General features: G+C 53.8%; 1 protein-coding gene across 1 annotated transcript; it reads right to left on the minus strand.

The window, feature by feature from the left end:
- Nucleotides 1-15,659: 15,659 nt before the first annotated feature.
- Nucleotides 15,660-19,193, minus strand: LOC144154793 (uncharacterized; the record flags this gene model as incomplete). Its single annotated transcript, XM_077685895.1, is given in 1 exon segment — nt 15,660-19,193. A coding segment is annotated over 1 exon segment (3,529 nt), but the record flags the coding sequence as incomplete, so codon positions are not given.
- Between the last annotated feature and the right edge of the window lie 7,009 nt (nt 19,194-26,202).

Consider the following 26,202-nt stretch of genomic DNA (forward strand, 5'->3'; position numbering starts at 1 on the left):
CTGCGTTGTGCTCGGCTGTTTCGCGTTCGCATCTGCATCCCAGAAAAGCGTGCCCGAGAATTCTCAACGCATCGCATGAATTGGTGGTCGCCACCGCTACATTCTACCTTGTTACAAAGCAGCCGCAGCATGTATGTTGTTTCTGCCGTTGTAGGCACTACTGGAGGCTCCTCCTTGTCCGCATGATTAGCTGCGTCGTCCACAGCTATCTTAATGATGTACGCGCCAGACAGCATTAATTCCGGTAACGGGGACGCGTAGTCCGCGTAAACTTGCACTTCACGATCGCGTTCGGTGAGTAGTGGGAGTAATCATTCGAACGGGGACCTTATCAGCTGCCTGCAGCGGACTTTGCCTTGTGTCCTCTCTGCCAGTATTTAGAGACATCCGTGGTTCTCCGAAAAAACGTTTGGAGATAAAGCGGGCAAATGCGTAGCGCCTATGGGAGGTAAACACACGGCGAGAAAAAGTTTTGAGATATAGCAGAGTTCGAGTTAAAGAGGGATTAATTTGACGGACAGGCACCAGGAATATTCTTCCCTTCCCCTTCTTGACTCTGCGAATGAAGCAAAAGCGGCGGGGCGCACAGTCTATGCTGCAAGAAGTTTACTGTTTTTTTACGTTCCTATTTGGAACGAAAATACCAAAAGCCTTCTTCTGGGATACCCCTACCGTTGATGCGTGTACTGTTGTTAGTGGGCTTTCTTATTTTATTAACCTGCTATGTCGCATGCAGGCACTTGGTAAGGAAGTGTGCACTGAAAACGAAGTGCCAAGACTGCAGGACCAATCCTACATGCCAGGGGACGACGCCGCTGTGTTTACTACCTCTTGTAATTTGGGGTACTTCTGAATCCTTCCGCACATTTTTTAAAGTTTATTAGCGATCTCTATGACGTTTTTATCAGTTGCTTCAGCGACAAGGAGCTCCACCATGAAAGCGTTATGGATGTGCTGCAGCCCTTATTCACAACAAACACCTTAAGCGTTGGTTGCGACCAGCACGTGAGACCTTGACAGCAAATTTGGTTTGGTTCTGTATACATTGTGACACGGATTCATTTCTACATCAAATGTTTAAAAGTTCCGTGATTACATGCTAAGGTGGGAGCAACACCTTAAACTTAGCCGTCGCTAATGATCGAGGGCGAGTTATGAAAATGCGATGGCCAAAAATGTGAATTTAAATCTCCATGTTAGCGTTATTCCTAAACCTTTACATGTGTAGACTTTGTGCATGATTTCCCGCGTTACATTTCATTTGATGGGCTATTGAAAATGAAAACAAAATGTGTATTGTTTCCGTTTTATTTGAACCTCCATGTTCGCGTTCTTGAACCTTTACCTCTATAGTAGATGTGTTATATTTCATTTTTGTCGCGGGCAATATATTTTCTGATCTATGTTTTGCATTTTTTTATGTGCGTGTAATTGTACCCTCAGCATACTTGTGAAATAAATTTGTGTTAATTTGATTCAACTCCTTTCTTGATCGAATCAGGTGAAAGGTGGTGCGATTAATAGAACTTTGCGGGAATAGTTCTATGAAAGACGGTCATTGGGACAACTGAGCTAACTGAGCTAACCACTGTAAAAAGATCTCTGGCTTGCGCGTGTCATTTTCTGTTCGGCCACCACGGTGACCCGTAATTATCCCAAGCGGGCCACTGCCTAAATACTGCTATAAGAACAACTCACGCAATAAAAAACAAATGCAACTCATGATATTAACCCACATAACAGCAGTCCGAGCGTAAATTGCAAGACAATAACTAAGAAATTCTTCTGAGAAGCTATCAACCCAGTCCTCATATTTTTTCGTGTCATGTCCATCAAGCAGCACAATAAGGACACAATCATAAAGCAATCATGAACTGGTTCATAATACGCAATTCAACGCAAAATACATTTTTATGGGAAATTGGAATAGCGAAAATGTCGCCGCAATTACTTTATTTACAATCCGTTACGAATGCTGCACCGAAGCAAAATCCGTAATTTTCCTTGTCGAGCGGGAAAGCCAAAACTAACGCAAAATGAGCTGCAGCGTTTATTTTTCATTTCTTTACCCACAGTCCACTGTACCTACAGTACATTTCAGCAATTGGGCGACCCGCAGAACAAATTTCCAGCGCTCCGCGCGTAAAGCGTTTCCTGGCCCGGCCGGCCACGCGGCCACGCGGCCGTGCGCGCGGCCAGCCGCCGCTTTCGCTTTCAATGGTCGTTGACTGCAGCGCCGCCGCTATTTTCTGCGCGAAACGAGCACCTATCCGGGCGGCCGGTCGGGCCACTCTAAAACTTCTAGTACACTCTAATACATGGAGGAAAGAAAAGCTTAGGAGAGGCCCTGACGTCACACCCAGCGCAGCCGGAAACGCCATTTCTGTAAGTCGAATGGCGGACCATACTACTACTACTAAGTGGTTCGAGTGAAAAGGAAAAGAAGATGCACTGGGGATATTATTGAGCCCAGCTGGGGGCTCACCTGCATACAACCCAGTGCGGGGGGGAGGGGGAGGAGGGGTATATAAAGATTAGAGGAGAAAGGGAGTGATAAAAGGATAGGTAGGAGAAAGGGAGATAAAAGGATAGGTAGGCGAGCAAATGGCGGACCATTGGCCCTCCATGCCATTGGCGGACTCTTTTCCATTGGCCCTCCATGCCATTGGCGGACTCTTTTTGCCTCTCTCTCTCGGTGCATCTTCTCCGCCTCCTCCGTCCTGTATCGCCTCTCTTGTCGTCTGCATCTGTCAGCGCCGAGCCGGCGGAAATCAGCTGATAGGCAGGTAGAAGGCCGTTTTGCAGCGCGTGACCGTGAACATAAACGCGCGGTTACACTGTTACACGTCTTCAGTGTGGCCGCAGCAGGTTTGCGAAGCGGCTCGCTCTAACAATGCCGCAATGCTCGGTGTCAGGCTGCAAGTCGCGATCGGTACCCAAGGAATTGGGCGTCACTTTCCACCGGTTAGTGCATCATTCCGCTGACTAGTATTCGCCGCGAGCTCGACATGTAGGTGGCGACAGCGTCGCGCTGCTAGTGTGGATGCTCCGCTGAGCGGCCCGTAAGAATGCACACTGTGGGCGCGCTTCGTGCCTTTTTCCCGCCGTATGTGCGCACGAAAGGTGCAAACAAGAGTGGTATGCTGTAGTTCGGTTCCTCAACGTTGAATGGATAGCATGGAAGCGGCAGTCAGTTTTCATTACTACGCCAAAAAAAGCGACGCCTCATCGGGAATCTCAGAATGGCCGTAATTGTGACAATGCACTTGTACGCTGTGGCTCGTAGCAAGCTCGATCTGTCCAGACTATGGCTTTGAGCCTTCAATAAAAGCATAAATAGAAACAAATCATAAAGCCTCGATCTCTGAAATTCAGTTTACAACGGCAATATCAATCGCTTTCACTGGTAGCATGACGCATTCTTGCATTTGTGGTATGTCCTGAAAAGGTAACACTACTCAACTGCCCCGAAATTCTTTCTAAGAGCTTACGACATTTTTTGTGTGTTCAAAAGGCAACATAAAATTACTGAATTTTGATCAGCGCAGAAATATAAATGTAACCGCTCTAACGGTTCTTTTAAATGATATTTTAACGACTCTGAAGGAAGGTTTGATGAATAACGGTTTCGGATCAATTATTTACGGCTTTCGTCGCAACTTGCGAATTGAATTGTCAACGCACGCAGTACAATCAACATCTCATGTTTAGCTAGGTTTTCGCAAAGTGACAAGCAGGTTTACAGTGTGCAAACCAAGCTTCTGGGACCTCACAGTGAGCACAAAGTTTCTGTTACGGCGGCTCTGTTGACCATTTGCGTTCCTTTTAAAATCTAACAGGTGCCTGCAACAGCGAGATGTGTTTGCATTCTTGCGTATAAGGTCGCTTACGAACCCTAAAGATGGCAATAAATGAAGTTGTGCTGTTGCAGATGTAGTAAAACATTTCCTTTTTATTTCTCGTTGCGAATCAGCGCAACGGGTTCCCGGTAACTACTTTGTTTTGTAAACTGAATATCGCCTTTGTCTTGGCATTATAATTCTTGAGGATTGGTTAAAATATGAAATTCTGTGCATTTAGTTTTTCTTCGGGAAGAGGGGGGGGGGGGGGGGGGGTTCCTGCCAACGTTCCAAGAGCAGCGAGAAGAGAACGCATGTAACGCGAAAAGCCAAACTATGGTTATCAGTATTACTTACAATCGAAACTACACTGTCGTGTTCTGTAGCGGTGAAAAAGCAGTACGTATTTTTAAAACTGATTAACCCCCCTTTGGTCCGGCATTGTCCAAGAATTGTGGCTCGCCTTTTTCAAAATTGTATTGAAAGCAAGCATTGTGGGAAAAATTAAAATAAAAAAAAACAGGGAGTCATGGCACACACCCCTCCCACATGTGGGCAACAACGTGCAATATATTACGCATTTTCTCCTCTTTCTTTAAACTTAGGTCCACCTTAATGACCATATTAGGCATTTGGTTATGCTGAGTGAGACACGTGTTTGGAAAAGGTGTGAAAATGATATCTGTGAACATGACACACGAAATGCCACATGACAGACGCGAACTCACAACTGCCTAATTTTACCGAAGAATCCCCCTAAATACTCTTGCGCATCGATAGAAACGTGTTTTAAATAATGCGTGAAATTAGCAACTCGATACAGTTGAATAAATGTTTGTTCCTCCTCCTCAGTATAAACAACGACTGTCCAAAAATGGTATTTATTTTAGAAAAGGTACGGGAAGGACACGATCACAGAGGCGCTTGTGGGTCTAAATTACGTGTCCGGTAATGTATGGCCGATAGCGCACGGGTCGTGTGCAGTGTAAATGTTTTGGTTTGTTTCTTCTTTCTATAAGGACACAGCGCAATTTTACAAGGGTGTGGAATTTGCACGCGTATGCACAGGACTTGTCGCTTCTTACCCGTTTCGCGTACTAAACTTTTATCCTTTAAATAATGTCCACGCCACCTTTAAAAAGCACCCTTCGACGTTCCCGAAACGGCAGACGACTGCACTCAACAATAAGAAAAGTGCAATGTGTGGAAGCAATGTTTATAACACGTTTCACACTCAAGCGGTGACCAGGGCGAAGATGTTTCGTGGAATTAAACCAGCGCATTAACCCGCAACGGCCGCTGATTATTGCGTTTCTAGAGGAAATGCGCAAGCAGAGGTAACTATGTCATTGCTTACTGCCAAACGAGCACACATATTGGTTGTTTTGTCGGGTGCAGCGCGCGTCTTGCGCCACACGCAACGTGAAAAAGCAGACGACGCGAGAGCGCCATCCACACTAGGAGCGGTTCGTCCCGCGGCCGCCAGGGGCCGACTGTGTTCGCGCTCGGGGCGAATTGCTGTACATTGGTGTGCATTCATCCTTTGTTTGCAATCGCCGCCGTTTATAGGTTCCCAAGCGATGGAGAACGCCGCAAACAGTTGGCGAACGCCGTGCGGCTACCGGACTGGAAAGTGCCCAAGTTTGCGTTGCAGTTTCACTGGCAATCCCAGAGATGACTAGTCAATTAAACGGCCGTTCTATATATATAGGTAAGCAGTACTTCATGCAGATTTCACGCTAAAAAATTGTGGAATGTTTTTACCGTTGTTCGCGTGCCTTCGATAGAATTTTTTGCGAAGGAGGAGGAGGAGGAGGAGGCAAAACGTTTTATTGAGCAAAAAAAAAAAAAATGAGAGGGTGGGTGGCGTCAATAAACTTTTTTTCGCCAAGTTTCAACTTGTCTCAGTGTCAATAAATTCAAGGTGATATCAGTTGAAAACGTTCATACACTAACCTCGCAGTATGAAGCGTTGAAAAGCGAAATCCAGAACGAGACCACAAAAAGATCCAGATTCCAGATCCAGCACTCTTCCAGTCAACAGACGGACACCTACTAAGGTAATAGGACGATGGAATTATATCAACTGGGAATCTACCTTGTAACAGTTGCAAAGGCACTGCCGCGCATTGCCGGCCTAGCAAACTACATGCAGCGGCGATAACCAAAAAATTGAGTTGCGAATCGTTAGGTTGAAAGTCGCCTACGTAGTGCACACCGTGATCACTTCCCGAAAATCTACCTGACGGGTGTCCGCGCGTACGACGGGACGGCGCGTTCACGATATCTGCACTTCAATAGGCGCGTCGTGATCGCGACCGGAGCAAAAGCTTGACGCGGTACAAGGTGCACTTGCAAGTAGAAATTAAATGACATATTCACATCGGCGCAGCTGTCGCAACTCGCAGCATCCTTTTCGAGTTCCGCAAGACCACAGCGCAGCAAAGCGAAGCAGCAATCTTCGCTATCGGACGACAAGGCAGGCGCTGCCTTTCCTCCATGACTGGCGAACGGCGGGCGGGCTGTTGCTAGGACGCCGTTGCTAACGCGACTTCCAATGGCCGCCGAAAACACGTGACTTCCTCCACACTTTTGCCAATGCGCGGAGATAGCTGGGGGCCTCTCCTAAGCTTTTTTTTCCTCCATGCTCTAATACATGGAGGAAAGAAAAGCTTAGGAGAGGCCCTGACGTCCCACCCAGCGCAGCCGGAAACGCCATTTCTGTAAGTCGAATGGCGGACCATTGGCCCTCCATGCCATTGGCGGACTCTTTTTGCCTCTCTCTCTCGGTGCACCTTCTCCGCCTCCTCCGTCCTGTATCGCCTCTCTTGTCGTCTGCATCTGCCAGCGCCGAGCCGGCGGAAATCAGCTGATAGGCAGGTAGAAGGCCGTTTTGAAGCGCGTGACCGTGAACCTAAACTGCCTAAACGCGCGGTTACACTGTTACACGTCTTCAGTGTGGCCGCAGCAGGTTTGCGAAGCGGCTCGCTCTAACAATGCCGCAATGCTCGGTGCCAGGCTGCAAGTCGCGATCGGTACCCAAGGAATTGGGCGTCACTTTCCACCGGTTAGTGCATCATTCCGCTGACAAGTATTGCTGTACATTGGTGTGCATTCATCCTTTGTTTGCAATCGCCGCCGTTTATAGGTTCCCAAGCGATGGAGAACGCCGCAAACAGTGGGCGAACGCCGTGCGGCTACCGGACTGGAAAGTGCCCAAGTTTGCGTTGCAGTTTCACTGGCAATCCCAGAGATGACTAGTCAATTAAACGGCCGTTCTATATATATAGGTAAGCAGTACTTCATGCAGATTTCACGCTAAAAAATTGTGGAATGTTTTTACCGTTGTTCGCGTGCCTTCGATTGAATTTTTTGCGAAGGAGGAGGAGGAGGAGGAGGCAAAACGTTTTATTGAGTAAACAAAAATGATAGGGTGGGTGGCGTCAATAAACTTTTTTTCGCCAAGTTTCAACTTGTCTCAGTGTCAATAAATTCAAGGTGATATCAGTTGAAAACGTTCATACACTAACCTCGCAGTATGAAGCGTTGAAAAGCGAAATCTAGAGCGAGACCACAAAAAGATCCAGATTCCAGATCCAGCACTCTTCCAGTCAACAGACGGACACCTACTAAGGTAATAGGACGATGGAATTATATCAACTGGGAATCTACCTTGTAACAGTTGCAAAGGCACTGCCGCGCATTGCCGGCCTAGCAAACTAATATTGCAGCGGCGATAACCAAAAAATTGAGTTGCGAATCGTTCGGTTGCAAGTCGCCTACGTACTGCACACCGTGTATCACTTCCCGAAAATCTACCTGACGGGTGTCCGCGCGTACGACGGGACGGCGCGTTCACGATATCTGCGCTTCAATAGGCGCGTCGTGATCGCGACCGGAGCAAAAGCTTGACGCGGTACAAGGTGCACTTGCAAGTAGAAATTAAATGACATATTCACATCGGCGCAGCTGTCGCAACTCGCAGCATCCTTTTCGAGTTCCGCAAGACGTACCACAGCGCAGCAAAGCGAAGCAGCAATCTTCGCAATCGGACGACAAGGCAGGCGCTGCCTTTCCTCCATGACTGGCGAACGGCGGGCGGGCTGTTGCTAGGACGCCGTTGCTAACGCGACTTCAAATGGCCGCCGAAAACACGTGACTTCCTCCACACTTTTGCCAATGCGCGGGGATAGCTGGGGGCATGGAGGAAAGAATACTCAGGAGAGGCCCCTAGCATCCCAATGCATTGCGAAAAGTGTGGAGGAAGTTACGTCATTTTTCTTGAGCCCATGGACAATGTTGCTTACTTGTTTACAACTGCGGTGGCCAAATTTGGGCAAATAGAACGGACAAATTTTTAAAGCGCTTGGTATGTCGCTGCCTCGCTACGCTTGCAAACCAGCGCAGTCGCTACGACAAACGTTTTTAAATTAGGCCGGTTTGAAAACTCTGCCGTCGGAGGCGTCTGCGTTCGCCATCCCGCCAGCCTGTTGCTATGACAACGACAAACGCTACTTTGCCAGGCTTAATAGCTGAAAAATCGTCCTTCTATCTCAAAAACGCAGGCCGTTTTTCGATTGAAACTTTGGGTGAGGGTTAGAATGGGCAAATTGAAGGCGAAATCAACAGCTTAGAACATGATATCGCACCGAGGAATTAGCGACGAAGCTGTTTTTGCTTCGAAGCGGGAGGGCAGGGCGACGCCATGTTAGTCAAATCAAACCGGAGACAGCAAAGGATGATGGGATAGAGTGCTGGGCTCCGTGGGCTCAAGTCATGGCGGCACTCGGCTTCACAAATGTGACGTCAGGGCCTCTCCTAACCTTTTCTTTCCTCCATGGCTGGGGGCCTCTCCTAAGCTTTTTTTTTCCTCCATGCTCTAATACAATTCTTATGGTTGCCAGATCAATTCTATTCAGCTCTACAAAAAGTTGTTCCGTAATTATTTACCTAAAACAAAGAACTGAAGCAAAAATGTTACAAAGAATTGTCCCAGTAAATAAAACTAGCACTACAAAAAACTTTTACTATAATTAAGCTCAAACTAGCGAACAAAGAGTAAGCGTGTAGTTCAGTTTTGGTTTCGATTTTTCTAAAGTGTGCTAGGAAGTGGCGAGGCCCTTGCGCCTGACTTGCGCAGTGTGTGTGTGTGTGTGTGCATCTCCAGCTCAGATCTGCGTGCGTGCAAAACGTGTACAACTGGTACAATTCGGATGCACGCGATGAGCAAGTGCCTCCCCGGGCGCTTGCGAGGCTGTCATTCGTTTCTGAACTGACAGCGATTCCGATCTGACCTTGACTACCGCAAGTTCACTACAGGCTACGGAGTGGCAGCCAGCGATAGTTCCCGTTGGAAGAGAAATAAAGGGAGCTTTTATAATCGTTCGGTTCAAGTTGTTTTATTCATGGAACTTCTTACAGCTCCCCGTGCTTCGAACTTTCGCGCAAACGTTCGTGAAGGTAGAACGAAAAAATAGGTAACGAAATGCGTTTGCTTTTTTAATACCACGTGGAAGAACATTTGCTTTTTTAATATCACAGAAATACCACGGGTAAAGGAGTACAAATATTTAGGAGTATGGCTTAACAACGGAGCAGATTACACGCATGTGCATGAGGCTCACCTCAAAACAAAAGGAAGACGGAACGCGGCTATAATGAAACATAGAGCACTGTGGGGCTACAACAAATGCGAGGTGGTAAGGGGAGTCTGGAAGAGGGTCATGATATGGTACCAGGACTGATTTTCGGAAATTCGGCTATATGTATAAAAGGGACCCAAGTTGGCTTGGATGTAAATCCGAGGGCGGTAGGCAGGCTGACCCTAGGGGCCCATGAAGCGGTACAGGGGGATATGGGCTGGTCGTCCTTTGAGGCAAGGGAGGCGCAGAGCAAGATAAAATTTGAGGAGAAACTGCGTGACATGGAGGAGAAAAAATGGGCCGCGAGAGTGTTTAGGTACCTGTATATGAGGAGCATGGACACGCGGTGGAGACGGAGGACCAGACAGCTGACCAAGCGGTATACGGAAATTCTGTAGGGCAAGGTGGGGTATACACAACAGTTAAAAAGCAGGTAAAAGCAGCAGAGACGACGAATTGGGTGCAGAGAATGGAAGAAAAAAAAACCCACACAGAAACTAGAAATCAGGAAGGAAGGTTTCTATGGCAATACGCGAGGCAGTGCATTGCTTTTTGAAGCACGGGCGGGGTGTCTGAGAACACGGGCATACACGGCTAACTACAGGCATTTGAGACACGGGGCTAACGTCGCGGGGCTTTAATACCATGCCTGCATGGACTGCACTGACGGGACGACGGTCCGAGCGCTACGGCGTGACCCCAGAGTGCCTTACCGAGGCCTCGGATGGGGGCTGGCGAGAGACGGGCCGTATGGAGCTCTGGAAGGTGGAGAAGAGGTGGCGGAGGGTGGCCGAGGACAAAACTGTTCTGGTGGAAAACTGCAGTGGAAAAGCTGTCATGTGGAATGAGTATTTGGGGAGTATTTCTACGCGGAATCCACGGGCAGCGGGATGCCTTGTCCGATGGCCATTTTTTTATCAACCATATATTTTCATACTAACAATATACACTACGGCCCCGTAGAGTTTCTCACTACGGCCCTAACTGCCCACGGCCGACTGCATTGGCGAGACGGCGAGACGAGACCACAGAACAGACATCGCATATTGCACTCGCCGCGCTCGCACTGTTGCGGCTTGCGGCTACTTCCACCGGCTGGCGCTGGCCGCAGGCGAAGACCGCCCAGCATGCCGCCCAGTTGGTGCGCACGGTGGCCGAACTGGACGAAGCTCGGGAAAAGCAGGCCCAGCTTGAACAGCGGGTGGAAGAGCTCGTTACTCCGGCGGCAGGAGACGACGCGAGTGCGCGGGATCAGCACGACGAGCGGCACTCCGGCGAGAACGCAGAGCCACAGGGGGCGACTGAGGCTGCGCGCACGAGCGGTGTACATCAACGCAGAGCGTACTCGGGTAGCAAAGAAAGCCCCGAGGCGACGCCGGGAAGTGGTGGATCGCCACCCAGGTCATTTGCTGCCGTGGTCAACCACAGTAGACCCCGAACACCTGCATGCCGTGGCCATGCCGTGACAGGCCATGCCGTGGAACACGCGCTGCGCCACTTGGTGTGAGCAGCCATTGCCTTGTGACAGAAGCTGCCGCACCCCTTGGAGCACCTGTGCGCGGCGTGCCCGGAGGGACTTGACAGCTGGCAGCCATGTGAGCCGGCAGTCAATGAGCAGCCCCAGGTACTTCACGGTCAGCCGCCAGGGAAGAGGTCGCCCGTTGAATGTGATGGGCGGTGTTGCCCGTCGAGCCCTGCATCCTCCCGGGTGCAGCATAAGGGCCTGCGTTTTGGCCTCCGAGAGCTGCAGGCCACGGCTCTCGAGGAAAACTGCAACTGCGCCCAGAGCCTCCTGGAGGCACGCCTTGACTATGTGGCAGTCTTTGGTGGGGCCATGGGTCCAGAGTGCCACGTCGTCCGCATACACCGCCACCTCTACTGGGTGTCGCAAGCCTGGAGGGATGCAGTCGGGGAGAGGAGCCAGCACCAAGTTGAAAAGAAACGGGCTCAGCACGCTTCCCTGGGGCACCCCGGAACGGACGTCTCGAGGACTGCTGGTCTCCCGGCCTACCTTCACCCGCAGGGTCCGGTCACGCAGGAACGCCCGGATGTAGCCTCCTAGGCGCCCCACAACGCCCATGCCGTCCAGGGCCTCCAGGATGGCCCCGTGGGCAACCGTGTCGAATGCCGACCGCATGTCCAGCAGGAGCAGGAAGGACACCTCCTTGTCATGGCGGGCCTGTTCCAGCATGGAGATGACGTCCTCCAGGGAGTCAGCCGTGCAGCGGTGCCGCCTGAAGCCGCTTTGCTGCTCCCAGAAGACGCCGCTGTGGTCAGCAATCCACTCGAGACGGGCCAGGGCTGCACTCTCCATGACCTTCCCAGCAGCCGACGTCAGGGACACGGGACGGTAGGACTCTGGCTCCGTCGGGGGCTTGCCGACCTTGAGAATTGGCGAGATGAGCCCCACGAGCCAGGGTGGCGGGAGGACACCAGTCCGCCAGACCCGATTGAACAGTCGCAGAAGCGGCTCTAACTGAGTCACGTCCAGGTTCCGCAGCATCTGGTACGTAACCCCGTCCATACCAGGAGCGCTCCGCCGCTTGGGGCATCGATTCAGGGCGGCCTGCAGCTCACGGAGCGTGATGTCCGTGGAGCAGAGGGACACCACTTTCTGGTCGTGTGGGGCGGCTGGCGCCGCGTCGGGTGAGGCCGCAGGAACTGGAGGCGGGGTTTAAGCGGCCTTGGCAAACTGGTCGGCGAACAGCTCCGCCAGGGCCCCTTCTGTGATGCCCAGGGATATGGCGACTGCATGCAGGGGGCGCCGGCTGGTGGTGGTAGGCCTCAGCAGAGCCTTAAAGATACGCCAGGCTCTGCCCGGGTCCTTGCGAGAGTCCATGGACGAACACAGCGACTCCCAGCCCTGCCTGCGACGCTGCCGTGCCCGCCGGTACTCCGTCCAATCCTCTGGGCGCTTGCTTCGCAAAGCCTTCCTCTGTAGCTGGTTGCGGCGGGCCCGAAGCCGTAGCAGCTGCATGTCTGGGAGTGGCGTGCAGAGAGGTACCTCTCCCCGTACCGTTGCCTTGTCGGCGCTCCGCACGACTGCTGCGAGGAAGTCGACTTCAGGATCCTCGGTGCATTTGGTCATTTCCTTGTGGAACTCGACCCAGCTAGTGACTGCGTAAGCCCTTGTGTCGGCTCGCTTGCGGTGGTTCCCGGGGGTGACCAGTATGGGGTAGTGGTCAGAACCCCACGTGCTGGCGGCGGTCTCCCAGGAATAGGCGCACCGCTGCGTCACCAGGGTTAGGTCCATGTATGACTGCTGGACCGTGCCACTGCGACGACAAGGGCGGACGAAAGTAGGGCTGCCGGTGTTGGCCACGTGCAGTCCACAGGTGGTGATGGCGTCTAACAGCTCTCGTTCCCTTCGGGTGGCTCGATGACTCCCCCAGGCAGGGTGATGTGAATTGAAGTCGCCGCACAGTACAGCGTCCGAGCCCAGGTTTGCGCGTAGCCAGCACAGCGCCACGGCGTCCCATGGTTTCTGCGGCCGGATGTAGACGCTGGCCACGGTAGTGTCCGTTGTCCCCATGCGTACTGTCACGGCGCCACACTCCATTGGGCCGTCAGCAACTGGGGCCAGGTCAACAGGAGCACTGTTGAGGGTGGCGCGCACATAGACCGCTGCCCGCGACTTTCCCGGTGGGTGGGTGGCGTCGCGGCACGGTGTGCTGCTGCAAGACCTCAGGTGGCAGCTCGTGGCGCTGAGATGGCACACGTAGCCCGGCAGGCGCGGCGTGTCGCTATAGATGTACACTTCCTGCAGTGCCAGCACGTAGAAGGACTCCCGCAACAGGTGCTCAGTCAGCTCCGCGCTGCGACGGCCTAGGCCGTTGCAGTTCCACTGCAGGATGCGTGGCCGCTGGCCTTTCCCACTGGGTTTGCTAGCCATGGTGTAGGTGGGCGGGGGGGCTCAGGAGGGCCAAGGCGTCTGTGGCCGCCATCCTTGCAGGGTCATCGGCAGGCAGTCGGCCCACCAAGCTGTGCGTCAGGGCCAGGAGGACGGGCATCAGCTGCTCTGGGCCGGGGGCTGCAAGCGCAACGACTGGGGCTGCAGGCGGGGCGGGCTGCTGGGCAGTGGCGCACCTGGCTGCCTTCCGCTGGACTGCAGACCGGGGCTGCAGTAGTCCCTGGGGCGTCTGTGGGCCAAGCCGTGACTGCTGCTGGGTGCTGCGCCGCCTGACCATCTCGGCGTAGCTGGGCTGCGCTGATCGAACCGACGCCTCGACCTCAGCACGGGGCACTGGCTTTAGCGCCTGGGCCATATGGCTGTGGCCACACGGCGCTCGTGCTGCCAGCGTGGGCAACGGGGGTCCGTCACACTGTGGCGGCCACTACAGTTGGAGCAGCGGGCAACAGCTGCGGTGCACTGTTGCGAGTTGTGTCCTCCCCCACAACGCTCACACCTCACGGTACCCTTGCAGCCGGCCGTCACATGATCAAGTCTCCCACATTGGCCGCACTGGACAGGTCTGGGACGACAGGCTGTCACGGGGAGCAGCAGCTTGTAGACAGCGACGAAGGCGGGTGGGACCGGTCCCGCAAAGTGCATCACCACTGCACCATTGCGCTGCCGGGACGCTTCACTTATCGGCACATCGGATTTAACGTTGGCTATTATCTCGTCCGACGTGAGTTGCGGGTCCGCGCCGAAGATCAGGTCACGACTTGTGCCGCGTTCGACGGGTCGATAAGCTCGTACGGGTATACTGCATATTTCCTCCGTTGCCAGCAGAGAAGAGAGGCACTCCGCAGTCTCGGCATCGGCGGCAACAACGTTTAAGCGAGTGTTCATTCTCACTTGGGAGACACCGGCGACAGCGGCCAATTCACGGGCGACTGCCTCCCTTGATAACGCAAGGAAGGAGGCAGAGCGGTCAGTGGGGCGAAACAGGCAGGTGCCGACAGCAGGCTGGTGTATCGGTCGCCTGGCAGCAAGCTTCCGCGCTTTGCGACGGTGTGCCTTTGAGATCTTCTGCGTCCACTGGCCCTCCACGTCGTCCGAAGAAGGTTCGGCGTTGGATCGCCCTTCTGTGGGAACGCCTGTGGCCGCAAAATCCAACGGCGTGACAACGCACTGCGCCGAATCACCATCTTCTTCCTCGGCCAGAAGAGCGGACGCGGCCGCCGCTCTGTCACGCAGCTCTGCGGCGCGCCGCGCAAAGCGCACAAGCTCGTTGGCGAGCTCGGCGCCACTCGGCGAGGTAGCGGGGGCACCATTCGACGAGGCAGCGGGACGCTGAGGAAGCTCCCTCGCAGAAGCTGCCATCGCAGCCTGTCCAGTGGAGGTAGCAAGGGGCCGGTAATGCGCAGGAGAGCTCACGTGAGAGAGAGAGAGAGAAAATACTTTATTGTCACACGTCCGGCATGCGGGATCCCCACCGGCCGCGCAGGGCGCGGGGGTCACCCTACCTTACGCTACTCTTATAGTCCTAAGAGTTCACGTCGGGCCTAGGACCCAAGGCTTTGGTGCGCCCCTACCCCGCTCGGACTACTCGGGCGGTCGCCCTTTCGTCTCTGCAGGGCCAGGGCAGCCTCGAGCTGCTGGACGGCCCTCCTTTGGTCACTCGGGTCCGCGGACCCCACGCACTGTCTCACTCGCGGCGGTAACGTCTGACCGTCCGCGCACACTGCGTCACAACCCCACATCAGGTGGGCCAGGGTGGCCGTCGCTCGCGCACAAACACTGCACACTTCGCTCGCAAAGAGCTCGGGGCACACGTGGCGCGCGAGCGCCGGGGTTAGCACCGTCTCGGTCTGGAGTTGGCGCAGTCCCACCGCCTCTCGCCGGGTCAGGTCCCGGTGCGGGGGCGGAAAGTCGCGCCTCTGTTCCCGATGCCATGCGAGGATACCGCCGTAGTCTGTCAGCGGCGTCTCGTCGTCTTCACTCGTGGTCGTCGTCGCCTCTTCGGGGGCGGGAGCGGCCGCGGTCCGGCACGTGGCGAGACCACGGGCCGCGGCGTCCGCCTCCTCGTTGCGATTCGGGGAGTTCGGCACTAAGTCCCTGCCCGCGTGGGCCGGGAACCACTTTAGCACTAACTGTGTCGTGAGTTTGTCCTCACGCAACACTCGCGCAGCCGCACCGCACACGGCTCCGCGCGCAAAGTTACGGATCGCTGCCTTACTGTCACTCAGTACTGTTCGCACGCCCGGGGAGCACGCGGCCAGGGCTATCGCCGTCTCCTAGGCCTGGCACGCGCTTCGGGCGCGCACGCTACACGCGGTTCTCACTTCACCCGTGGTCGCGGACACTGCCACCGCCACGTAGGTGTTCGGTCTGTTCCTGTTACGGGCGGCGTCCACGTACACGGCGCCGTCGTCGTTCTCGTACTGGCGGAGCAGCGCCCTGGCGCGCGCCGCTCGTCTCTCCACGTTCTCCGTCGGGCTCACGTTCCTCGGCAGCGGATACACCACCAGTCTCCTGGTCGTCACCTCGCTCAGCGGCGTCAACTCGGGGCTCGGTTCCTCCGGGGACGTCAGGCCCACTCGTTCCAGGAGGCGCCTCCCGACCGCGGAGCGGCCCAGGCGCGTCAGCTGTGCAGTCCTCTGGGCCTCGCTGATCTCCGAGAGCGTGTTGTGTGCTCCCAGAGACAGCAAGGCCGACGTCCGGGTCCCGTTCAGCAGGCCCAGGGCTCCCGCGTATGCCTTGCGGATAGCCGCGTCTATGCGTTGCCGTTCCGCCTCGGTCCACCGGTGGAACGCTCCCGCGTACGCTGCGTGGCTGACTGCAAAGGCCGGCAGCATACGTAGGAGGCTCGCCTCTCGAACTCCGCGTGACCGCGACGCCACGCGCTTGATCAGGCGTGTCGCTATCCCGATCTTGGTCGCGATGTGACGGGCCGCTGTCCCGTTGGTGCGGTGAGCGTCCACGTACATACCCAGGACCCGAAGGCCCTGGACGTGCGGGACGGGCGTGCCGTCGCCGGCCCTGACAATGATGTTACGCTCCGCTTCCTCTGCGGCTCGTTTCCTCCAGCGTCCCGGCGGGGGCAGGACCAGCAGCTGGGACTTTTGCGGCGAACACCGGAGGCCCGTGCCCTCGAGCGCGGCCTCGACGGCGTCCACCGCCGCCTGGAGACCGGCCTCGATGTCCCCGTCGCTGCCGCCGGTCGCCCAGATGGTCACGTCGTCCGCGTATATGCAATATTTTATCCGCGGTCCCAGCGTCTCCAGGCGCCGGGCCACCTCGATCATGACCAGGTTGAAGAGGAGCGGAGAGATCACGGACCCCTGGGGGGTGCCCACGCTTCCCAGCTCTCTTTCTTCCAGTCGGTCTCCGCCCACCTCCAACCTGGCCGTGCGTCGGGTCAGGAACGATCGTATGTAATCGTAGGTGCGTCTTCCCATGTTGAGCTTCGCCACCTGGGCCAGGACCGCCGAGTGCTTCACTTTATCGAAGGCGCTCTGCAAGTCCAAGTCCAGGCCCAGGACGGCGCGGTTGTCTTTCTGCGGGACTCCTCCGGGGGGCTCCAGCACTTCGCGTTGCAGCAACAGCATCGCGTCCTGCGTTCCCAGGCGCGAGCGGAAGCCCAGCATGGAGTCGCTGTAGTGGCCGTTGTCTTCCAGGTAGCGCTGCCACCGGGTGTTGAGGACGTGCTCCAGCACCTTGCCCACGCAGGACGTGAGCGAGATGGGGCGCAGGCCCTCTATCCCCGGCGGCTTGTTCGGCTTGGGCAGCAGTATCGTTTTGGCCGTCTTCCACTGCGGCGGGAGGCGGCCGCTGGCCCAGCAGGCGTTGAAGTATTTCGTCAGGGCCGACACCGCGGCGTCGCTGATGTTACGCAGCGCCTTGTTCGTCACCCTATCGGGTCCTGCGGCCGATCGGCAGTTCAAAGCCTGTGTCGCCTGGCGCACCTCCCATTCTTCGATCTCGCGATCTAGGGCCGGGTTGGGGGCGCCGTCGTACTCGGGGTGGTCTTCGTGCGGGGTGGCCGGCAGGTAGCGGTCGTTGAGTCGCCGGTGCATCTCCTCCTCGCCGAGCTGGGTGGCCGCGGCATGAAGGATCTGCGCCATGCGGTGCCGTTGGTGTTCTTTACTCTTCGTCTCGTCCATGAGGTGGCGCAGGAGCGTCCACGTTCCACCTCGATGGAGTTGACCGTCGGCTTCGCTGCACAGCGCGTACCACTGCTGCGCGCACAGTTGGCGGCTGTAACGCTCGATCTCGCGACCGAGAGCCGCCACCCGCTTGCGCAGCGCGCGGTTGTGGCGCTGGCGCTTCCACCGCCGTTGCAGCGATCTTCGCGCTTCCACGAGGTGCGCCAGGCGCGGATCCACTCGGTCTGTTTCTTCCGGTACTTCCACTTCGGTCGTGGCTTCCTTGGCGGCGGCGACCAGGCTCGCCGTCCATCGGTCCACGTCGTCCACTTCACCCAGGTCGGCCTCCCGAAATGTGTGCCAGTCGGTGAGCTGTTGACGCAGACGCTTGGTTGTCCCGTCGTCCGCCCGTGCGTGACCGAGCGGGATCGTCACTTCGACGATGTAGTGGTCGCTGCCCAGGTTCCACCCCGTGTTGCGCCACCGCGCGGTCCCGCCGCGGGGCAGGAGCGCGAAGGCAAGATCGGGGGTGGTGTTCCGGGCAGTCGACGTGCCGATGCGCGTCGGTTGCTTGGGGTCGGTGAGCAGCTCAAAGTCAGCGTCGCCGGCGTCTTCGAGCAAACGTCTACCCTTTACCGTCGTGCGAGTGTAGCCTAATTCTTCGTGCGGTGCATTAAGGTCTCCGCAGATCACCGCCGCGGCGTTAACGCCGTGGGCGGCGTCGCGGACCTTGTGCAATAGTGCCTTGAAACGCTGATTCCCGTGTTGCGGATTACTATATACATTGGCTATGTACAACGTGGTCGAGCTCTTCTTCCTCTTGTTTCGTCCTTTCTTCCCCGCGATTACCAGCTCCGTCACGCACGCTTCGACGGCGGAGTCCTTGTAATTCAGGATCTTGTCTTGATCGACGCTCGTAATGCCCTTTCGGACGAACGTGCACACGCCCTGGGCCGCGCCCTTCCCGCAGGTCCGGGCGCTGGGCGGCCGGGCGTATGCACGGTAGCCCGGCAGGGTCGTGATTTTGGGATCTTCTGCGTGCGTCTCCTGGACCGCTATAACGTCGGGTAAGTCCTTCGGCTCTAGCGATCGCATGTGTTGCTGCAGCACTGCCTTGCGGCACCGGTAGCCGTTGGCATTCCAGTGCCACACGATCAATCTGTCACCTTGGGGTCGCTTATCCATATGTTTGGGCTTGGCTCCCTGCTGCTGTTGTTGGACTCCCTGGCCTGCGAATTTGGCTTGGCCCATGATGAATTGTTTCAATTCTTCAAATGATTGTTTCATTTCGGACATTTCTTGGCGGAGCTCGGCAAAGCCCTTCTCCATTCTGACCTCGAGGCGGCCGACCCTCTCGTCGAGACGGGTGACCTTCTCGTTGAGGGACCGAATTTCGCGGTCGTGTTTGTCTAATCGTTTGTTGATCTGTCGGATTCGCACTCCATAGTTGATACCGTCGTCCGCGGGCGGGCGGGCGTCCTCGTTACTGGTCACGTTCATGGGGCTTTCGTCCTCGTTGTCGGAGTCAAGCACGGCGGCCCTTCTCCGGATCTTGGCGGGTGATGGCTTGGCCTTCGGCGTCTCCGGCATCGGCGACGGCGGCGACGGCGACCGCGTCGCGGGGGGTTTGGCGCCCAGCGCCGTGAAACTCGCAGGCTGGGGCGTTGCGCCGAACGACGTGAGAGCGTGACCTGGCCTTGCGTGTTTTGCCGATCTGCGCAGCCTGGGACATTGTCACCCCTTGCGGAGCATCGCTGGTCTGGTTGCGGCGCTTGGGGATGGGGGCGCGCGCAATGGCCGCCGTCTCTGGGTCCACTGTTGAAATGTCACCAGCTCTATCCTCGGCGTACTCTTGTTCTTCTCCCGAACCGTCGGCGGGGTCTCGGCCGCGTTTTTTTTGGCGGCGCAGAGTCCATGCTGACCACCTGGTCGTCTGCATCGGCGTCGAGAGGGCTGTGCTGCGTTTCGACGCCTGCACAGTGGTCGCCAGACGTAACCAGGGAGGGCGTGGTGGTCGATGATACAGCGCCGACAGGGAGAGGTCTCCTGCCCCGAGCTTGCAGCAGCTCAGTGGCGCGTGCATGGCTGGCCAGGATATCGCTGCACCCGGCTAAGAGGAGTTCTAAGCTGCGTGCACAGTCGACGCTGCTGGTTCGGCGGTGCCGCGTCACTTGGCGGCGTACCTCAGCTGGCACGAATGTCGTTGTTAACGGCAGGCTGTCTTGAGGCAGACTGTGGCTGGGCGGGCTTGCTCCTTGCGTGGGCATGCCGATGCACCGAAGATGAGCTTCTTTGGTGGCACGAGGGGTTTCTTCGGTGGTGAGAGCGCGTGCTTCAGCTGGAGATGCATCGGCGGCACGTGGCGACAGCGGCGATCGCGCCGTTGCCATTACACCGAATTCGAACTCCTTGGTTAGGCTTGGCGAGTCCCGGGCATGACTACGCCTTCGGAGACGGGGTTCCCAACGTGTATGCGGTCAAATGCGACAAATGATGGATCAGAATGATCATGGAGACTTGCCGAATAGAGTAGACCGGGTGGTTCAGGTCCCAGGGTCGATGGCCTGGAGCGATGAGCATAGATTGCAGAGCTCGGTGTTGCGCCGTCTTTCAAGCGAGCGATGCACCCAGCGTTCGTCTTAGACTAAATATACCTTGACCGCGGCGAATAAGCAAGGGGGAGCAGTTAAAAAGAAAGTGAAGGAAACGGAGACGCTCATGTGGATAGAGAGGATGGAAAAGAAGAGATCACTGGGAATCTATAAAGCGAGCAAACAAGAGATCCGGAAAGAGAACTTTTATGACAACAATAAAGGTAGCGTGTTGCTCTTTGAGGCGCGGGCTGGCTGCTTGAGAACTCGAACCTACATGAGCAAATATTCGTCCCAGGATGAGACATGTGTGGGATGTGGCAGGGATAAAGAAACAATCGACCACATAGTAATAGAATGCCAAATGATTCAGCCGGCTATAAAATTGGGGGGAAAGTCCTACTTCCTGAGGCACTGGGCTTCGCAGTTGATGGAAGCGTTAACTGGTCAGCAGTAGGTATTACTAAGCAGCGGCTGGAGTATTGGTGGAAAAAAAGCAGGGAAGTCGATAAAATTTCATCCCAGGCAGGGGTAGCGGCAGGGCAGAGTTAAAAAGAAATCCGAGTTGAGGGCTAACTAAATTTAAATTACTAAGATAGGCTAGATGGCGCATGCCGTCACCCCGATTCAAAGGGGAGGCCTTTAATCATCATCATCATCATTAATCAAAACAGGCCCCGGCAGCTGCCTTAGTCACCGACCGCCTCAAAAAGCAGTTACTGCGAAAGTAAAGCTCCACATGCGGGAAAGGGGATTGTCATTCGCAATTGTACAGACAGCGGCGATCAAATATCCGCCACGACGCTAAGCCTAAAGTTCCCAACACCCGAGCCGACCTGAGCAACGCAGGCTGGTTGCGGGTTGTTGGGGAAGCCCCTTTAAAACTCGCCGCGCGCAAGCCCGTTGCGTTTGGGTTTTTTTGCATTTGAAGGAGCTTCTTTCTGTCTACTTGCAGAGGTGGGCAACACGAACTCGGAGCTGCGCAAGCCCAGCGGACGCAAGCCCAACGTTGCGCAAGCCCAACCGCACCAGACCGGTATTCTGGAGGTCGTGGGTTCCGATCCCACCTGGCGGGCATTTTTTCTCCGCTTTCTTTCTTTCTTTCCAAATTCTTTATCTGTTTCAATGACCTACCACAACCTCCCCTTTGCTTTCCGAAATTTTCTTGACTGCCAACCCTTATTTCTGTGTTATTTCTACGAGCCCCTCATTTCCTATTCTGATTCGCTATATATATATATATATATATATATATATATATATATATATGGCATTGCTTACTGCCAAACAAGTACGCATATTGGTTGTTTTATCGTCTGCAGCACGAGTCTTGTGCGGCGCGCAACGTGAACGAGCAGACGACGTGAACGAGCAGTCGGATCCCGCTACAACGAAATTGACGGGACGTGCGAAAAATTTCGTTGAAGCGAAAATTCGTTGAGGCGAAATCTGCCCCAACACACCACGGAAACGCCAGAAAAATAGCCCCGTGCGTTTCCGCAACATTGGCAGCATAATACAATGTTTAGAAAAAGGAGTGACGCGCAATAACTCATGTTTATTCGGATAACAAACATACCAATGGTTATCTGTTTTTTCACCACCCAAAGAACGCGTTACGGAGGGGGGTGAAGATATGCAGGCGCAAAACGTATCGCTGTACAACAAGGCGTGTCCACCGAGCTGATTACTTGCAGATAGCTGCTAGGCCGTGGGAAGCCCCCCTCTCGCTTGTGGCAAGAGCAGTGCCGTTATCTTATCCTCTGACAGGGCACGGCAGCTACTGACCTTGGCAGGCAAGACGCGCGCGCTTCCATTTAACGGGACCGCGCGCTCGCGACTAAGATAGGATGACTAGGCAAGGTAAATATAACTGGTAGCGAAGCTTCCATAGAAGCCCATACGTTCAGAAAATGGCGGCTCTTAAGCTCCTCATGGGGCTTAGCGCCATCTGTGTGAGGAGGGAACACTTCCGGCGGAACAAAAAATAAACAGCATGTGACGCAAGATCCGGTCAGAAAGTGACGTCATTTTGGTGGCATTAGCGGGAAAATTTGACTTCAAAATAGCCTTAGCAGGCTTCTGATCGCTGAGGGCTCAAGTCATTGCCATCTGACGCAAGTTGGCGAACCCTTCGCGTGTGTGTTTCAAGTCAACGCCAGCTTATACTCGTGACTAGAGAAACGTACTTTAGCATACTGTCGTATGATTCGCCTCGGTGTTTATAAAAACACCTTGCATCTTCTCTGAACCTTTATTCTGTATCCATGCCTTCCACTGCCTTCCACCCCCGACAATTTTATTTTCTGCCTTGGGATACAGAGCACAAAATGACACTTTACCACTTTCCCCGCCCCCCCCTTTCATATAAAAAACGTGCCCACTCCTTACCCCGATACCAGTTTCTACCAACGCCACTGCTGGGTTTAATTGCGTCGCACATAAGCAGGTTACGTGCGTGCCTTAGATCAAGGTTATATAATGCTCGCTCGGTTTGTGGACTTCTGTTCTAAGAAAAGAAATAACGCATAGTCATGCTATAATCAAGACATTTGAATTTTATTCCAGGATAAACATAAAACAAATTTACCACACTGCACAAAATCAGCACGTATACAACAAGTACAAAATGTTCGTGGGCACTATATGCATTATGACTTTCCTTACGCGCCGAAAAATTGACTTTACCCGTAACACATAGCATTATGAGCAATGAAAGCGTCAGCAGCAGAACTACTTCGAAACAACAGAAAAGAACTATGCACTGCATCTTGAAGCAGAAAACCGGGCCGCAGGAATGCCGATTCACGAAAGTGCAGGGAGCACACCGCAGCTGTCCCGGCGTCTTATCAAGTGGACATGTGTTTCTACAGAAGTTCACTCAGCATTCACGCCTGCAATTTCCTGGTTGCATTATTAGGCAAGTGTCGCAACAGATAAGTAAAAAGAAGAAAAATGGATCAATGCAAACGAAAGCGATGGCAGTATGTAAAAACAGATAGCAGGAAAGATCTGGCAGCAGCGCAGCACGGAGCAGCACAACACAGTACTGCGATGGAAATAATGCTTGCGCATACAAGTGCGGGAAGCAACGAGCACTACAAGCGTTGTAATTCAATAGAGAAAACACTGAGATAGACAATTAAAGCGACTCGTTTAAATTCGATTGGTACTACGCTGAGAAGTCCTAGAGTAATTGACACCACTTGCTCCGAGCCAGCCTGAGGTGAAATCAAGAAATAACTGTTACATAACAAAGCTTTAGACCCATTTTTTTTTTCGAAGCACCAGCACTTACCCTTACACAACCCCCGTGCATGTATTAACAGTACTATAGTTTCGCGTTACCTGTGAAAATGAGAGGAAAACGGTGCAGTAAAATGCCAGGCGTACGGGAGTTGCTGTTGCAACCTTGTACAGCACATCGTTTCCGTAGGTACCGAGGAAAGCGCTCCGCTCCAACCGTTGGCAGCATCGTCCCGTAGTTCACCGTGCCCGCCGGGCACGGTACTAAACGTGTCCACCGACGATACAACACACCTCGCAACTCCACGCACAGAAAAAATTAAGTGCACACCAAATTAACATGGAAAAACGAATGCAAGTGCGCACCACCAAAACACGCGAGGGGCGTTTCCTGGCAGACGAACTTTAGGAGCGCCTTTCCGAACACTACAAGGATTGCATCACAGAGCAATGACATGTGCCATTCTTCAGAGGGCGCTACAAAAAAAGGTTTTTGAGAATGAACAGCATTTTCATAAATTATTTACACATTGTGCCTAAATAAATGTGATTCAGAAAAAAATATTGTTCGTAAAATATAAATGTTGTTTTATTGTTGAACAAAACTTGGTTTTTTGTTACTAGTGTTTGTTCCCTCCTCACCTAGTCGCGCTTCAATCGCCACTCCCATAAGCCCCCATGCTGATGTCGCTGGCAATAGGTTCTGAACCGCTTTTTGCCCGAACCTTCGCTACCATTTATCATAGAGTTTCTCATTAACTCACCTAGAGTGGAATCTGGCGCTAGCGTCAACGTGATTCGGCGGAGGCGCTCTACGCCTCCATGAGTGCCGCCATAGTGTGTAGTTCGGCCGGAAGTTCGGCGTGGCTTGGCCGGCAACGACTTTGTGGCTACGCAAATTGAGTTTTTGTTTAAAAAATTGCTGCCAAAAGTGTCGCTGTTAACAAATTTTATTTTGTATAAGACACCGTGTTAGAGGGCTTATGTTTCCAAACAAATTTGGGTGTTACAAAGAAAAAAAAAAGCAGAAGTGCTGCCTTTGTCTCACGCCACCAGATACAGCGGGCCGTCCCGGATTTATTTTTAAATTATTACATACTCCAAACTGGGTGAGCTTTTCTTTGATTTTTTTTCTAATATTTTGCTGAAAAAATGTTTAGATTGTCTGAAACTGTGCTCTTGCTTCCTCTCAATACAGTATTATTATCGCACGCTACGCGTTTCAGCAGGCGGTCGTGGGCAGAACAGATGCAACGTAGAGACAGGAATGATGGAATCGCGTCGTATTTATTTGCTTTGTCCAAGCAGATTTAAATAAACTTAGAGGCGATGCCTATTACCGCAAGTAAGTCTTCAAGCACGCGCGATGAAATTGCATGAATGCGTTAAATGGCAAATAAATCCTGGCTTGTCGAGTAGCTATGTGTTGTCTCATTGCGCTTGGCCAAGGCAGTGAATGCTTCAAGGGGTAAGTAAACGCAGCGGCGGCGGCGAGCGACGCTAAAATCGTAACTGAATGTGTGCAGAAAACGGATAGTGTGGGCTAACATAGCTTATTTAGTGGCTGTAGAGTGCGCGGCGGCGGCAAGCGGTATGAACAGGCCGCTGGGACGTTCGCTCGCTTTTTGCTGGCCAGAAGCAGCCCACAAGCGAGCGGCAGCGGCGATACAGTGAACTGTGGCGACGAGCGACGACGACAGAGGACATTGGCGGCAGTGTATTAATTTTTTTTTCGCTTGTCGCTGTCACCCAGTACTCTCTGCTGTTGTACCTTTTGAGTTACGTTTTCGGCGTCGCTTGTCGCCGTCACTGCATGTGGTCACCCCTTCATCTTAAGAAACTCGCCGCTAACGCGAGCACATGCGTTAAGTGCTAATCACGCTGTTATATAGACATATCTGTGATAGCCATTGAATGCCAGAAATTGGCATCCCGAAAACGGAAACGCACACCGAAAACAGAACTAACAAGCACTTCAGAGCCGAGAAACCTAATCCATAGTCCTTTGTACTAGCCACTGGCTGCCAATCCGATTCGCACACTACCCACAATTCCCATGTCGGCGTGCGATCGCAGCGACACTTTCCGCTCTAGGTAATATTGAGAAACTCTATGCCATTTATATTTACCTTGGACTAGGCTTCAAGACCAAACGCGCAAACATGATTTTCGCTCTTGGCTATGAAGAATGGTAGAAGGAAAACGGCAAGGACAGCTGCTCACAACGCATACATGACGGCACCGCGCCAGCAGCGGAGCACATTCATGCAATTTCAACTGGATACGGATTGGCTGTAGCTGGCTGTAGCTCTGGGGCCCCAAGCGGGCCTGCGCCTCGTGTAAAGACGGCCAGCCACATCGTTATCACCATCAAGCAATGGCGTGCGCCTATGAGTTATTTTTTGTTTTGTTTTGGGTGGCGGTGTGGTCGCAACGCGCATTTTCGGTGAAACTAAGCGTCCTGAATGTATAAAAAGTTCCAGATAGCTGGCGCTATGCTTATTTTATTGTCAAATAATTGTTCAAACCCAGCCCAAATCATCGAAAATTTCGTTGAAGCGAAAGCAAGCCTGACAAATGGTTCGTTGTGGCGAGGACTTTCTTGCATTGACTTCTATGGCTAGCTGACGGGGAATTGGAAATATTTCGTTGAAGCGGAAATTTCGTTGAAGCGGCGTTCGTTGTAGCGGGGTTCGACTGTATTAGCGGTTCGTCCCGCCGCCGCCAGGGGCCGACTGTGTTCGATCTCCGCGTTCCATGGATGCCGCGTTCCAAGCGGAAGGTGGAACGTGGAACCAATCTAGTGGAATCTCGTTTCATTTCTTAAAATGCCGCCCGTAGCGATAGTGG

This window comes from Haemaphysalis longicornis, unplaced genomic scaffold, assembly GCF_048455015.1.
Source record: "Haemaphysalis longicornis isolate Haplotype H1 unplaced genomic scaffold, Haemaphysalis longicornis Haplotype H1 scaffold_928, whole genome shotgun sequence".
NCBI classification, from domain to species: Eukaryota; Metazoa; Arthropoda; class Arachnida; order Ixodida; family Ixodidae; genus Haemaphysalis; species Haemaphysalis longicornis.